A 17,366-nucleotide genomic window follows, 5' to 3' on the forward strand; every position below is an offset into this window, starting at 1 on the left:
CAACAGATGGATAACATCCCATTATACCTGTTAAGTTTATTATATTCATGGCATATTTCTGAAACAGAATTTCTGTTCAAAATACTCGCTCTTATTGTTTTATCAAGTTTTATCTAATAACCTAATTACCGAATTACCTAATTGTACCGTTTTGCACTGTTAAGCGTTAAGATACAAATTTCACCTCGTCAAATGTACCGGACAACTAATTTTTAGATTAAATGTAGGAGTTCCAGTTGCTTTCATATTTTATTTTTACAGTTTTGTTGAGGATAACTAGAAAAGATGGATCATATCACATTACATCTGATAATCTTTATTTTATATCAGTCATATTTATGAAAGATCCCTTTTCCTATTGTTTTACCCAACAGTAAAAGATTGAATTAATGTGCTTGAGAGCGTTACTTCTCAAAGTGACTATGGCCATCTTAATTGATCTTTAAAATTGACATAAAAGGTGAAAAGGGGTAGGCGCCAGTAAAAAGAAGATTTATGGAAGCCAAATTTAACAGTGGAAAAACGAGAACAGCAGTACTGGACAAAAAAAATAGGACAATATAAAACAAAGAGAAGACACTGATGAAATTGTTGCTTCTGCAATCATCAAAAAAAGCTTTTAAACTCTGCTGACCACCATGATTCATAAACGTTTGGTCCATGTGACAACCGGATGAGAAATCGTTTTGCAAAATTTCAGCCGGATCGGATACAATTTGTTTTTGTTGATTCATTTTTATCAGCATGTGGGCTCTGCGTGCGTGATTTCATATCTATCAAAAGGGACCTTGATGATCAGAATAATTTAGATAGCACATTTTATACTCATCGTATTATAATTCTGTAACAGCAGAAGTATTTAATTAATTAGTTTTTCTTTACAACCCAGCAAACACATCTGCTGGAACATCTTCCGATCTTACTTTTTATTTAGTGAAAAGGTGAGACGATTGAACTGAACAGATAGAAACCATAAAGTTTAACACAAAACCATGAAACATAAACTCTTTTTTTTGAAGAACCTGTTCGATCATACAAAAATCTTTCAAACTTTGCTGACTATCACAATTCAGAAATGAATGTAAAAACCATTTGTTCCATCTGACAAATTCGTTTTTTGCTTTTTTGCTTTGTGCGTCATTTCTAACGTACCTGAAGATTCCGGCAGTATACTTTTATAAAACGTTTCTGCTAGACGATTTTCTTTCTGTTTCATCAATAACATTTCAATTAATTAATTTATTATATTTATTTGTTTGAAGGAATAAAAAATAATGCGAGTTGAGGGTGAGGTAATTAGATAGATTTCATTGGGTCATATTTGATTTAATAAACTTTGAAGAAATTTTAATTTTAAATTGCCTTTCAACGGAAGTAACTTCAGTCGATGTTGTTAAAAATTACAAAGCATTATTACGGACTTAAGGCTTCCATTCGGTCCAATTTTTGACGGACCTGACCGACCGCCGACCCGACCGACCCCCGACCGACCGATCGCCGACCTACGCAATTTTCTCTGTCTGCATGCGCCATATTCGACGACAATTAAAAAAAAAGAAATCGGCTGAAAACTGACATTTTTCCGGGCAAGGATGACAAAAAATGAAATAAATTTAGAATAATTTGGACAAAATATGTACTTCCAACAATTTTTAATACCAATTTTCGGTCATAGTGCAATTTTTTATGAGCACAGATTTATTTTTTCGATTTTCAAAAATCACTCGAAATTCATCAAATTTTTCATGAGGAACCATGTTTTGACATAATTGTAAGCGCACTTTTCACAAATTGAATTTCGGGAAATTCTGAAATTTGTGAAAAAAATAAAATAAATTTAAACTTCCGCCGATAAATACGCAAACACTTCACGCGCAAATGCGGACCTCGGTCGGCTCGGTCGGTCGGCAGTCGGTCGGGTCGGTGGTCGGTCGGGGGTCGGACCGAGCCCGACTGGACCGAATGGAAGCCTTATTACGGACGCATCAAAACATAATAGCCCAGATTTTTCAAATCATGCTAACGAAACATAATTGTTTTTCTCACTGCCCACAAAACATTTTCCTCTAGCCATCCTCAAAATCTCTTATTTTGACTGATATTTTGAAGTCGGATTTCATTTTCATCGGTCTGTTTCAAAAACTTAATTAAAGTGAAAATGGTGGTTTCCGGGATTGATTGATCCTCTGAGATTGAGTATAGAGTGGAAAATGGTACCGGGTGAGGAAGAAGACGTAAAAAAAGGGTTAATGGCGGTCGCTTGCCTTCAAATAAAAACTAAGAAACACCAAGAAATAGGGAAAAAAACACATCTGTGAAAGAGAAGGTTCATCTTACATTGCAAAGTTTCAGCCAGATCGGATACAATTTGTTTTTGTTGATTCATTTTTATCAGTATGTGGGCTCTGCGTGCGTGATTTCAAATCTATCAAAAGCCATATCGATGATCAGAATAATCAAGAGAGCACATTTTATACTCATTGTATTATAATTCTGAAACAGCAGAAATATTTAATTAATTAGTTTTTATTTACAACCCAGCAAACACATCTACTGGAACATCTTCCGATCTTACTTTTTATTTAGTGAAAAGCTGAAGACGACTAAACTGAACAGATAAAAACCATAAAGTTTAACACGAAACAATGAAACATGAAATCATTTTATTCGAAGAGCCTTTTCGATCATTTAAAAAAATCTTTCAAACTTTGCTGACTATCACAATTCATAAATGAATTTAAAAACCATTTGGTCCATTTGACAAATTAGTTTTTTGCTTTTTTGCTTTGTGCGTCATTTCTAACGTACCTAAAGATTCCGGCAGTATACTTTCAGAAAACGTTTTTGCAAGACGATTTTCTTTCATTTTCATCAATAACATTTATAAATCTATTATATTTTAAAATATAAATATTTATTTATTTATTTATTTGTTTGTTCCTGCGAAGTCACTGACACGTTGCATTCGAAATAAAGTACGATGAAATGTTTAAATTAGGCCGGATTCGGAGATTATGGGAATTTTGGGTGAAATATTCTGATAGATTTAATTGTGTAACATTTGATTTGAAACACCGTGAAAAACCGTTCATTTAGGACTCATCAAAATATAATAGAAAAAGATTTCTAATCATGCTCTCGAAACATAATTGTTTTTCATTTTCTCCGAACGTTTTCCTCTAGCCATCCTCAAAATCTCTTATTTTGACTGATATTTTGAAGTCGGAGTTCATTTTCATCGGTCTGTTTCAAAAACTTAATTAAAGTGAAGAAAATGGCATTCGCGATTGACTGATTGTCCGAAACTGGATATAGAGTGGAAACTGGTAGGGGGAGAAGACGGAGAAGATTAAATGCGGCCGCTCGCCTTCAATAAAAACAAAGAAAACAAAAAAAATGGAGGATAACTCACTATTAGGGAAAGACAATGTAACAAAAAAGAAAATATACAGTGTTGTGTAAAATGAAACGCTGAAACATTTAGGTGTAGAAAGCATATTCAATCATCAAAAAATTATAACTCTGCTGACAACCAAGAGTTGTTTTCTTTGAGCAAACCATTTGCTTCACGTGAAAATGAAACGGAATGCATATTTTCACCGCGGAAAGGTAAGGAAGAGGAATGTGACTGCAGTATTCAAAAAACAGTAATAACCTTTGTGAAACATAATTAATTTCCAATCATAGCATTTTCAATGAGTATCTATATATCAGAGCCATTATTTTGAATAAAGTTCCCATGTTCAAAAAAATGTCACAGTTTCGATAAAGACAAATTAAGAGAACACAGTAGTAATTTTCCACTGAATCTGCATTTTGTCGTTAGAAAAAAATGTCGAAACTTTTTTTATTTCGACAATAATTCCGTTCAAATTATATCAAATTAATTTAATTTTTGTCATTCCCGTCCGGAAAAATCTCAGTTTTCAGCCGATTTCTTTTTCAAAAATTGCCATCGAATTGGGCGCATGCAGACAGAAAAATCGAGTAGGTAAGCGATCGGTCGGGTCGGTCAAAAATTGGTCCAAATAAAAGTCTCAGTTCCAATTCGTACCTATATGTATCTGTTATTTCAAATAAAGTTCTCACGTTCAAAAGAAAATGTCAAAGTTTTGAAAAAGGTAAATGAAGAGAATGGTTATCACTGAACTGATGATGAAAATTCGGTTCTTTCAATTTCTAACTCAAAAAATAGAAAGTCCCAGTTCATCTAAATCACTTACTAGGGAATGTTTCAGACGTAACTTGGCCTTTCGAATTGGATATAGTAAGCAACGTAAGACTTTTGTACTGGAACTACTAGTTTATTAGCTAACTTTAAGTTTACATAAAAGGGCGAAAGGGTGAATAAGGAGGAAAATCAGTCTCGGGACAAAACCCCGTAAGAACTGCCCAGATTACGAGAAATGTCAGCTTATATAGGCATCGAAAAGGGGCGGAGTTAATGGGTGACAATTAGTGGCGCCGAGCCTGTAGAGCGGGATGCGGAGTGTCGTTGTGGCGGCGATGACGAGAGAGCGCCGACGTTGAAGAGACGGCAGACACGACGACAGCGGGAGGCGAACATTGCAGGCCTAGGAATGGTGGTGACGAGACTGTGAGCGAAAGCGAGCAGTTTCGACCTGAAAATAAGCACTTTGTGTGTGTTAGAAACTCTGATAAATCTTAAGAGCCGGGATAGGCTTAAGGTTTCGACAGAATACCTTACACCTCCCCCCTTTAAAACAAAACGACCGCCCTCGGTCGGCAATTAAGCGTTTTAAACGACCTTCAAAATGAGGATACACTCAGGTAAACTTGCGTGAACTTCGCATTCGACTTCAGATGACCAATCCCTTCGTGAAGTTGAGATGGTAAAAGTCGTGAAGGTGTCGACGGTTGACTTAGTCGTTGAACCTTCCAGGTTTCCTTCGGTTACGAGCGGGATTCCTCCTTGCTCCTGTAGGTGGTTGAGCCGGAACAGTTTCTTCGGAACGTCTTGTCTTCCTCGGCTTATTGACTTTAGCCGGTGGTTTCTTGATCGAAACAGATCCTTTTGATGAATCAGTTGTGCATTCAGCCTTCTCAGCTGAATTATTTACCCCAGATGGGTTGTTAACAGCTTTAGTATTTTCTTCCTTCCTGTCCGTTGATAACGCGTCGGTCTTTCGACCTTCGCAAGTGTTATCCGTAACGGGAAGTTTATCTTGAAGAACATACTTCTTTATTTGATCGAGATGTACTCTCTTCTCTTTCTTTTCGGGTCTACCAATATCTTGGATGATGGCTTCAGATCCGTTGACTTTGATAACTCGATACTCTCCAGTCCATGGAAGGACCAGTTTTCTGGAGAGACCTTTCTTCGACTCGTAGTTCTTCATCATGACACGGTCTCCTGGTTGAATTCCGGAACCAAGTGCTCCTTTGTTGGCTTGAGCTTGTCTTACAGATTGTGCTCGAATGGAGTTTTCAGCAGCCAGTTTCCAGGCGTCTTGAAGAGTTGTTGTCAGATGGCGAGTCCATCCTTGATAGTCAGGTTCTTTTTGCGACAGCGGTGTCGGATCCAAGATCTTATCGATCACAAACACTGGATCTCTTCCGAACATCAGATAGAACGGAGTTTCTCCTGTAGTTGAGTGAACAGCGGTGTTGTAAGCAAACGCCACTTGCTTCAGAATCTCATCCCAGTTCGTGTGATCCTTGTTGACCAATTTGGATGTCATTTGATGGAACGTCCTGAACGATCTTTCGGTAGCTCCATTTCCCTTTGAGTGGTGTGGGATGGCCAGATGATGTTTGACGCTAAGAAGCTCACAGAACATCTTGAACGCCTCCGCTTTGAACGCGGGGCCATTGTCCGAGACAATTTCCGTAGGTGTACCGAACTTGAGTACGCATTCCTCCAGAATCGCCCGAGATACCGTGTCAGCAGTTGCATCCTTCAGCGGGATGGCGATCACGTACTTCGAGAACCAACAGATGACGTTCATGTAGTACTTGTTGCCATTGATTGACTCTTTCAGTGGTCCGCACAGATCGACTCCAATCTTCTCGAAGATGGTTGAAGTTAGCACGATCGATTGAGGTTCCCGAGTCGATGGATGTGGAATCCTCTTCAGCTGACATTGCACGCACTCTGCTGCCCACTTCAAGAAGTGCATCTTCATGTTAGGCCAGAAGTACCTAACTTGAGCCTTCTGGTGTGACTTTCTCCCGTTGAGATGACCTCCAGATATTGGGTTTGCATGGAATGACTCGAACACCAGTCGTCGAAGACTCTCAGGTATGACTGTCCTGAGCTGTCCATGGAATGATACGGTAAGTATCCCTTTGTCGGAGATTACAACTCTGTCTAGCACGTCATTCCACTGTCTTGACAATGAATCAATCGGAGTAGCTGGATGCTTCAAGAAATTCTTGATCATAGAGATCTCCTTATCTTTGCCCTGTTCGTCCAGCAGACTGATCGGATTGCTATCTCCGTGTGCATTGAATGAACTAGCCGGACTTTTGGCTACCATGCAGTATGGAAACTCGACAATGTCTTCCAGTTCCTTTCCTTCCAAAGGCTTCGATTCATCCTTTGCTCTCGACAAGAAGTCAGCTACAGTGTTCTTCTTTCCGTCGATATGAACGATCTCCACATCATATTGTTGAAGTTCAACCAACCATCTAGCCAGCATGTCGTTGACCTTGCTCTTAGCCATCAGAAAACGAAGTGGACGGTGATCCGTGTGAAGAATCACTTTCGATGCGTAGAGATACGGCTTGAACTGGCGCAGAGCAAAAACTATCGCTCCCAGTTCATTCTGAACTGCTGCTCGTTGAGCTTCACATGCCGACAGAGTCCTAGAGACATAAGCTAATGCTTGGTAACTCTTCGGGTCATCAGGAGACGTCTGAGTCAGAACTGCTCCCTGTGCGACAGCACTTGCATCCGTGAAGACGTGGAATTCCCTGTTGTAGTCCGGGAACGCTAACACGGGCTTGCTAGCCAAAGCTTTCTTCAGTGTAGAGACTGCTTTCTGCTGTTCTTCACCCATGACGAACTTTACATCTTTCCTCGTCAGTCTTGTTAACGGTTCAGTTATTTCTGCATAGTTCCTGATGAACTTCCTGAAGAATCCAGTCATTCCAATGAATCGACGCAGCTGTATGATGTTTAACGGCATCGGAGCTTCCAGAATCACCTTGACGTTGGCCTGATTTGGACTGTAGTTTTCACCATTGATCTCATGTCCCAGAAACACAATGGACGTCCGTACGAATTCACACTTCTTAGGAGAAGCCTTCAGATTGTACATTCTGAACCTCATCAGAACTTTCCTCAGAGTTGTCATGTGCTCCTCAAACGTTTTGCTGAATATCAGTACATCATCAATGTACAGCATGACGTCATCGTCCATTCCAGCGAGCACGGTCTTCAGGGCTCTTTGAAAGTACGAAGCGGCTGATTTCAAGCCAAATGGAAGATGTGTGTAGGCGTAAACACGTTTCTCAGTGATGAAACCACACTTGTATGACGACTCTTGGTCCAAACGGAGTTGAAGATAACCGTTAGCCATGTCTAGCGACGTGAAGAAACGAGCTTTCCCCACTTTCTCAATGATCGAATCAATCCTTGGAAGAGGATAGTTATCCGGAATTGTGATTTCGTTCAGCTTTCTGAAGTCCAGACAGACTCGCAAAGCGCCATTCTTCTTTCTCACCAACACAATGTTGCTGGTCCAGGGAGTGTTGCTTTCCGTGATACGTCCCGATCTCAAAAGTCCATTGATGTGACCTTCCAGCTCCGCCTGATACTTCGCCGGAGTTCTGTACGGTCTCCCTCTGACTGGAACTTCTGTGCTGGTGTAAATATGCACTGGATCAGTTTTTGAACTACCCAAGTCGTAAGCGTTTTTGGAAAACACGTCATGGAACTCATCCAACATAGCTTGAAGTAACGCCTTCTGAGTTTGAGTGATCCCCTCGGCTTTGCTGAGATCGATCTTGAACGTTGGATCCACCTCCTCTTCGTCTCTGGCTGCCACATGTAAAATGGGAAGAGAGGTGGTTGTAGTGTCAAAAACACTGCAACCCCCCAGCAGCATTCCATGCTGGACTGCTTGTAGCGACTTTCAGATTGTTCTCAATCTCGACTGGTTCGTCAGAAACGTTGCTGACCAGAAGTTTGCAAACTTTTGTGGTGACGACAGCTGGTGCCACGAACAATTCATCAGAGGAATCGATAGCAGATTCCACGACCAGAGGAGTATCAGGTGCCAGATTCTCTCCTCGTTCGATCTTGCATTGAATGAAGCATTCCGATCTTGGTTGAATCATTGTTTTCTCAGCAACGAACACACTGAATTGTTCCGTTCTTGTTCGACCCGTGAGTCTAGCTCCCATTGGCAGAATGTCTTTACCAATCATCACTCTGTGATTGCCATAGTCCATTCTCAGCATTGGTAAACGTGACAGGATGTCATTCCCAAGAATAAAGTCATATTCTCCCGGTGCTGGTTTTGTACTTGGATCCTCAGCGAAATGCACGCGGTGACGAATTATGGTTGATCCGATCTTGAAAGTGATCTCAGCAGATCCAATCATCGGAATTGTGTTATTTCCGACCCCGACCACGGCATTGGTGCTGCTCGGCAAGAGCTTGTAGATTCCAAGAAGCTTGGCGATCGATCTGCTGGCTACCGTAATACTTGCTCCAGTGTCGATCAGTGCAGTACACGACAACGAGTTAGCCTTGATAGCTACCTGAGCAGTGATATACTTAGGTCCCGGTTTTGCAGATCCCGAAGCCACATGCTTGACTAGCCCTTCACTTGGATGTTGCAGGATGTAGCATCCTCCCCGGTCAGTTCCATACTGATCGGCTGTCAGCTGATCGTTACGTCCTTTCAGCATATCGATCTGCTCAGTCAGAGCCTTTATCTTTTCCAGATATTCCATCTCAGTTGCACTTGCCATTGCTTGTTTCACTTGTGGCTGTGATTGACGGTGATTGTCCACTGGGTTCATCTTGTTACCAGACTGTTGATCTCTAGCCTTCTTGAAACATTCTCTTGCGAAGTGTCCTTCCTTTTTACAATAGTGACACATTCCTTTCTTTCTGTAGTTACCGTTTCCTTGGCTATTGTTTGGGCGACTCTGATTGCTTCCACCTTCCTGTGTACTAGAGGAACCATTATTCCAAGGTTTCCTTTGAACACTAGCTGCTATTGCTCTCAGCTCAGCCAACAATTCGCTTTCAGAATTTGTCGGTGGCAACATAGCTTCAACATCGAGCGCTGCTTCCAGAGCCTCACGAGGGTTCTTTGGCTTGTGAAGCTTGACACCCATCTTCATATTGTCCCGTAGACCAAACAAGAAATGCTCGAAAATGCTGTCCTTAGCAGTTTCCGTCGTTGTACTGTTGTGAATCTGTTTCACCAAGCGTGTGATAGCTCTGTAGAATTCTTCAACCGTCTCATCAGGACGCATCTTCCTTGAACGAAGTTGCTCACGATAACGATCACCCATCGCTGGATGTGCGAATCTTTTCTTCAGTTCATCGACCAACTCGTCGAACGTAGCATCATTCTTCTTATCCAGAATTTCCTGTACAGTATCTCTCGCTTCATCGCGAAGATAAGCTAGCAGAAATCTTACTTTATTTCCAGATTTCGTTGTATCCTCTGTCAAGTTGAATCTATCTTCAAAAGACCGGATGAAAGCATTCAGATCCTCTTTGCTGGATCCACTATACGGCGTGATCTGTGCAGCATCCGCCAATGTAATTGCCATAACACGTGGAAGTGTTTCAGTATTTGAGTCAGGCTCAGTTAAAATGTTTTCAGAATTTCCCTTCATGTTATCACTAGCCACCGCGTCGGTCTTGCGACCTTCGCATATTGTGGCCGCGATAACAGGGCTCACCTTTACGTCTTCAACGCCAGAAGACCCATCAGGACCATGTTCCTGCTCAGCTCCGATTGTTGTTGCAGGAGCAATGTTCTCAGAGGACTCGTTTGTCAGAGTGCTCTCACGACTCTCCTCCGACACAAGCGGTATAGAATCGTCCAGTGTGAACGACTTCACATCTCTCTTCTTCTGTTTCCTCAGCTTCTTCTTGGCACTTTTACTCAGCTTCGAAGCAAGCACAGGTTCCAATTGAACCGACGTCGACGCAGCTGTTGTCGTCGTCTGGATAATATTGTGATTATCAAGGGAACTCCCCTCCTCACGAGATACTGGACTTCCATTGGGTTGTCCCATCAATGCCCCATGCATTGAGTTGACCACTGATTCCAGACCAAACTGTCCTGGTTGCATATCAGATTCAGCTCGCGCTGAATTGTCAACACTTGTCACGATTTCTTCTGCGATTGCAGAAATGTCAATCTCCTTCTCTCCGTCGTAGTAGATGTCTGGTATCTCCATGTGAGACACGTGGATGCCATTGTTATCAGTTGTTGAAACAGGAGTAGACACTCTCGGCTGGTTCTCACTACCAGAGAGATATTGGTTCACAGAAGGGTTTTGGGTTGTTTGAGTGCGAAGCTTGGAGGTTTCAAGAGTATCCGCCGCGTCGGTGTTTCCACCTTCGCACTTGGCGGCCTCTTGAAGCTTCTTCAAATCCTCAGCCAAGATTCCGAGTTGAGAAATCACCTCCGTTTGCTTCTTCTCCACCGCTACTGCTTTGTCGCCAGCTTCCTTCGCTTGTTGTTGCATCAAATTGATGGATCCTTCGATATTCCTCATCTTTTCAGCAAGGGAATCCTCCAGATGCTCCTTCAGCCAAGTCAGATCGGACGCGATCGCTCTTTTGAGTGCGGAGAAATGTTGCGGCGTGACAGTCGATCGATCCGTGAGTCGATCGGCAGCTGCCACCACTGCCCATGGCGGGCGATTAGCCATTTGTCCACGATTGGACATTGAACGCTTCGATGGTTGTTTCGAATCAAAATTACCTGAAACGAATAGAAATCCAGCAGCCCATGTGCTGCCGGAAACAGAAGCGAATGACCTAAGCCGGGTATACGGATAAAATCGATAATTTTAAGGCCGTAGGCAGCGCGTCGGTATTTCTACCTTCGCATGTGCTGCCCCGGTAAACAAGCGACGAAATAAAACACGTGACAAGATTAAAACGAAGCTTATAAAACGGGAAGCGCATCTTACGCTGATTTTCCCCACCGGGAATTCAAGACACCTAACCTAAACCTACGCGACCGTGGTAACACTTAATGTAAATTGCGCATTTTTACAAAAAGGGCGGGCGGGAGGGTGTAAACGAAAAGAGAAAACGGGTTATGGTCCCGAGCCAAGCTAACAAATAAAAGTAGAAAGTACGGGTGGGAAGCGTGGGTGGGTCTTAAAGTAATTCTTAAAAATGAAAGAAAAACAAACGATGCTGCTACCAGTAAGCAACGTAAGACTTTTGTACTGGAACTACTAGTTTATTAGCTAACTTTAAGTTTACATAAAAGGGCGAAAGGGTGAATAAGGAGGAAAATCAGTCTCGGGACAAAACCCCGTAAGAACTGCCCAGATTACGAGAAATGTCAGCTTATATAGGCATCGAAAAGGGGCGGAGTTAATGGGTGACAATTAGTGGCGCCGAGCCTGTAGAGCGGGATGCGGAGTGTCGTTGTGGCGGCGATGACGAGAGAGCGCCGACGTTGAAGAGACGGCAGACACGACGACAGCGGGAGGCGAACATTGCAGGCCTAGGAATGGTGGTGACGAGACTGTGAGCGAAAGCGAGCAGTTTCGACCTGAAAATAAGCACTTTGTGTGTGTTAGAAACTCTGATAAATCTTAAGAGCCGGGATAGGCTTAAGGTTTCGACAGAATACCTTACAATATATTCCATTCAGTACTTCTCAACACGCTGATTCCGAATATGTTGTCCAATTTTGCACAACCCTTCCATTGAACGTACATATAAGACGGTTGAAATTTCAAAAGTTCAGATAATTGAAGAAAAATTTCAAAAATTTAAGCATTTTTGGACCACTCCATTAATACTGTTTTCTTTTCTTTCCCGTGTTTATGCCGCTAGAAAACAGAATATAAAACAGATTTATTCAAAATCCAACAACTTCCTTTTTATCTTAACAAACCACATATTTAAGTGAAAAAGATGGAGCAGATTTATTGAAATATAAAAAATGGACAGAAAACATAAATATGGACGGGGCAGATTTTCCAAGTTACAAATTCTGGACCAACATTGAGGGGCAGATTTTCCAAGTTTAAAATTCTGGACCAATATTGAAAATCTGAAAAAAAGAAAAATTTTCACGTGAAGTTTATTTCGGAGCAGATTTTTCAATTTGAAAAATCTGGTCAGAAAAAATAAATTTTGTTATTTTTGCCGTGAGTTCCAACTCATCCGTTGTTCGTGGTTTTAGGGCAGAAATTGAAAAGTGAAAATTCTGGATCGGGCGGTATATTAAGAAGGTGAAAAAAATAAGAATTCTGAAATTTGAAATATCTCATTCAACACCGAGTTGCAAATATTATTAATTTTTCGATAAAGGAGGAAAAATAAAATTCTGAATACGCTGAAACCAACCTAAACATTTGAAACCGAATAAATATAACTGATTTTTTCTACATTTGTTACATTTGAGTATTGTTCGGTTTCAAATCATCAACACAGCCGATGCGAAGTGAGCAAATTTGGAACCAAAAAGAAAAACTAACGAAATTTCGAAGTTCCACGTGTGCGAAAATGTTGTTTTTGACACGCGAACGTTTGATTGTCGACGTAGATTTTCTTTAATTGAACATTAAAACAACCAGAATTTGCTCACTTTGCACCGGCTATACAAGTTCGAAATTAGAAATTGAAGCGCTCTAATTGGTATTTTTCGGAAAATTTAGTTGGTAGTGTTTAGGTTGGTTTCAGCGTATTCAGAATTTTATTTTTCCTCCTTTATCGAAAAATTAATAATATTTGCAACTCGGTGTTGAATGAGATATTTCAAATTTCAGAATTCTTATTTTTTTCACCTTCTTAATATACCGCCCGATCCAGAATTTTCACTTTTCAATTTCTGCCCTAAAACCACGAACAACGGATGAGTTGGAACTCACGGCAAAAATAACAAAATTTATTTTTTCTGTCCAGATTTTTCAAATTGAAAAATCTGCTCAAAAATAAACTTCACGTGAAAATTTTTCTTTTTTTCAGGTTTTCAATATTGGTCCAGAGTTTTAAACTTGGAAAATCTGCCCCTCAATGTTGGTCCAGAATTTGTAACTTGGAAAATCTGCCCCGTCCATATTTATGTTTTCTGTCCATTTTTTATATTTCAATAAATCTGCTTCATCTTTTTTCAGTCTGACAACATTTATTATCATGATTCTTAAAAGGTTGGCATAAATCTGCTCTAATTTGGAAATTGCAGCAGTAATTAATGATTTTTTACGAATCAAGTAGATTTTCTGAATTTTTCAATTCCAGAACCATAATTTAAACCTATTTTGAAAATTTAAAAGTATCACTGCTTAAAAAAACAGATTTTTCTTAATTTCACACTTTCAAGTAGTAAAATCGAAACTTTTGAAATATCAACCGTCTTATATCCTGTTGAAACATCACATTTTGAAAAGTACTGTCGAATTCTATTACTCTATTACCTGTACTTGTCAACGGGCCGAAACGGGCCGACACGGGCCGGCTCGAAACTCGCGTCAAAATGAATATTATGAGCTGAAAAATATACCAAAATGTAGATCTCGACGAGTTCTACGCCCGTGACCTGATGTCTATTCGTTAATATGTCGCGGGCCGGGAAAAAGTCCCAAAAAACGCGAAAATGGCCAAAAAAGCCATTCTAGCCCGGCCCGCAGCATATTAACGAATAGACATCCGGCCCGTAGTAGATCACGGAGATAGAACTCGTTGAGATCTACATTTTGGTATATTTTTCAGCTCATAATATTGAGTTTGACGAGAGTTACGAGCCGGCCCGTGTCGGCCCGTTTCGGCCCGTTGACAAGTATGCTATTACCATGTTCCTAATGTAACTACAACAAAGCCTTTATGTGAAACAGTTGATTATTTTAAAATTAGTTTCTGAACAAAAACATTCTCCTAGCCGTATATCTGTAACCTCATAAGTAACCTGATTTCCTTCCCCTGGTTCTGCTGACACACCTTTCCAGTAAAATGTTCCCCTCTCAACCTCAATTCTATTTTGTTATCATAACAGCCTTGTACATATAACCAAATCTAGTCTAGTATATCCCATTTCCCTAGTGAGTCATCACCCTCTCTCTCTCTTTCCCTTTATCTCTACTCAATTAGTTAGTGACTCTAATCAGACACCTCGCGCTAATGACGTCTGGAATCATTTGATTTCTCCGTATTCGGAAGGAATTAGAATAGAAGTTTTAGACTTTTGATTCTCTCATTCTGCTCGTTAGCTTCCCATTTATTCAATCATTTCCGAAGGTAGAATGAGCAACTCCACGTGCTCCGACATGGAGTCAATTGCCACGTATATTCCATTAAGAGTACTTTTATTCTCCTTCATCACCATCTCTATTATCTCCATCCCATTGATTATATACGTTATCAAACGGATTGCCAGGAACCCGTTGTACCATCGGAACACTCGAATTGTGCTGGTTGCTCATGCGATATCGTTGATTGTTCATCATTCGGACAGGTAAGGAAACGACTAGAGAAATTAAATATAGGAAAAAAGAAAAGATGAATAATGGATGGTTTTTCTGCGTATTTATATTATAGAAATGGTGATACAGAATAATTTTGGTATGGCAGAAGCTCAGACCTTTCAATGGATTCCTCTATAATTCAAAACTTTTGGTCCAATTGTGGTCATCGAAGGCTCAAAAGTTATTAGCACCACACGCTTTTTACACCCGCGCTCTACCGAAACTGAAAAAATTGCGTGCGAAATTGAGAGACTCAGAGAAGATAGACATTTTTCAAAGTTATTTCGATGGTGAGCAGTTGTAAGAACTGTACCGATAATGATATATTAAAGTTGTGCCCTATTAAAGTTGTCAAAATTTTGAACACATATTAGCTCAGCACAGTTCTGACAACTGCGCTCCACCGAAATCTTCCTGTCTCTTTTTCTCTGAGTCTCTCAGTTTTGCACACAGTTCTCTTTCGTTTCGATGGAGCGCGGTTGTAAGAAGCGTGCCGATCGAACGAACCGATAACTTGCTTTAATTCTGCCAAAAATAAGTTACCGTAACCGTAAAAACTTTCAAATCATCCTGTTTTCTTTTCAGACTAATCTTCCACGGCTGGGATCTCTACCGCTACATAATCATCCTTCCCAACTCTCCATCTGCCTGTGACATTGTCTCCTCTTCCGAACGCTGCTTCGCTCTCCGTATCTCCTTCAACTGCGCAATGTGGTTCTGCGTCTGTACTACGCCCGCCTTAACCCTCGAACGATACTTCGCCACCCGAAGAACCTACTCCTACCAATCCGACAAACACTCCGGCTTTTTGGTGATGATATTCCAGTTTCTTTTGGCTGCTATTTTGTTGGCGTTTGTATATGCAAAACAGAGTTTCGGAGGCACTGCATTGTATTGTATGGCAGCGAGTTCGAGTTTGCCAGTACATGTGTTGACGGCTTTTGTTTTAACAATTATAGTGCAATTGGTATCGATTATTTGTTATCGTCTGTTGATCAATAAAAATGAGGTGAGTACAGTGTGTTTTTGACCGATCGACGAACTTTTTCTGTCTGCATGCGCCATAGTCGCCGACAATTTTTGAATAAGAAATTTTCTGAAAACTGAGATTTTTCACAAAAACGAAAATGACAATGTATAAAATAAATTAAAGATAATTTAAAAAGAATTAGTACTTCCAACAATTTTTAATATCAATGTTCAATCAGTACAGGTTTATTATTTCGATTATCAAAAACAACTCGAAATTCGTCAAATTTTTCTGACGTTTGAAAAAATATTAAAAATGCAATGCAAAAACTTCGGACTTCGGTCGGCTCTGTCGGTCGGCAGTTGGCCCGGTCGCTGGTCGGTCAGCGGTCGGTCGGTCAACGTTCGGTGGACGAACCGAACCCGACTGGATCGAATTGAAGCTTTATTGAGGAGAAAGAAACTTAGAGAAAAAGTGCAACAATATAATTTTTCAATGACCAATGTTTCAAAATCCTTTTTTCTAGAATTTTCTAGTCTTCAGATTGCTTGTCTTCTAATAGCTTCTACCATTTATAAATATATTCCAGAAACTCCGCGAGACTCTCCAAAAAACCGGTGGCGACCTCATCCGAAAATACCAAGTCGAAGAAACCCTCCGCGCCTTCCGTATCCTCTCCCAACCTGTTCATTTGATGTTCCTTTTCCAGTTCTTCTATAGCTTCAACTCATTTTTTGTCCTCTACTTCAATCCACATTTCTCTAGGCCCCTCTACTTTTTTCTCATGGAGGCTAATATCTATCTTCCGGAGTATTCCCTTGCGTTTGTTTTCACTTTTATCCGAATGGAAAATCATGTGAGTGATAGTAGCTCGAAAGGGTTGAGAAAGAGTATTGAGATTGATACGGCTGTCTATTTTGAGAATTATAAGAAGGATTGGTCTTGAATTGGATGTGATGATGATTTGTTAATAAATGAATTCACAGTTTTGTTACTTTGATGCAGAATCATTACAACAGGAATGCACTTTTTGAAGTACACGGGATGACCGAACAGTTCACAATCACTGGAGGTTTTCGAAATCAAAACTTGTCTCAAAAACTATCTGAAACCGCAGAATCACGAGATTTACTATTTTGAGTATTTCTCATGGCGAATTCACTAAAATAATAAAAAAAGAAGTCAACCGCGATGGTGAGACAGAAAATGAATTGGCATCAGCAGAAAACATGCTTTAGGTTCACATAGAACTGGATATCTCATCAAATCGAAACTCTGCTTAAAAATCTCATCAAGTAAAAGAAACAGAAAAAAACTGCATAGATATTTTCATGTGACCATCAAGTTTGTGGGAATGTCTTAATTTTCAGTCTTCGTTTTCTAGTCGAGTTCTATGAAAAAAGGTTGAAACAGCTACGGAGAACCAAACAAGTATGAGCAAGAGCAGGCTTTAATGACTACACAACAAAACTGAATTTTTTTTGTAGAACACAACTTATAGATTTTTCGTTAGATACTTTCCACAAGGGAAGCGTTTACGGTCTACAAATGGGAAATTTCTGAACATTTCAAAAAGTGTTCAGGACGGTCCCAAAAAAGTTCTCCCAAAACATTATTAGAAAAAAAAGAACCGCCACTCAGAACCGAGCTACATATGTGGGACTCAATGAGCTGGAATTTTCACATGGTTTACACTTTCAGGGACTTTTGATAACCGCTGTTAATTTTTGAAAAATCGTTGTTTGGT

General features: G+C 40.3%; 1 protein-coding gene across 1 annotated transcript; it reads left to right on the top strand.

Moving 5' to 3' along the window:
• Nucleotides 1–14,427: 14,427 nt before the first annotated feature.
• Nucleotides 14,428–16,565, top strand: GCK72_013036 (uncharacterized protein; the record flags this gene model as incomplete). The annotated part of the gene is made up of 3 exons (XM_053729594.1): nt 14,428–14,639; nt 15,235–15,658; nt 16,209–16,565. The coding sequence occupies 3 exons, from the start codon at nt 14,428–14,430 to the stop codon at nt 16,563–16,565; spliced, it is 993 nt and encodes a 330-aa protein (XP_053584366.1).
• Between the last annotated feature and the right edge of the window lie 801 nt (nt 16,566–17,366).

This window comes from Caenorhabditis remanei, chromosome IV (genome assembly GCF_010183535.1).
Source record: "Caenorhabditis remanei strain PX506 chromosome IV, whole genome shotgun sequence".
NCBI lineage: Eukaryota > Metazoa > Nematoda > Chromadorea > Rhabditida > Rhabditidae > Caenorhabditis > Caenorhabditis remanei.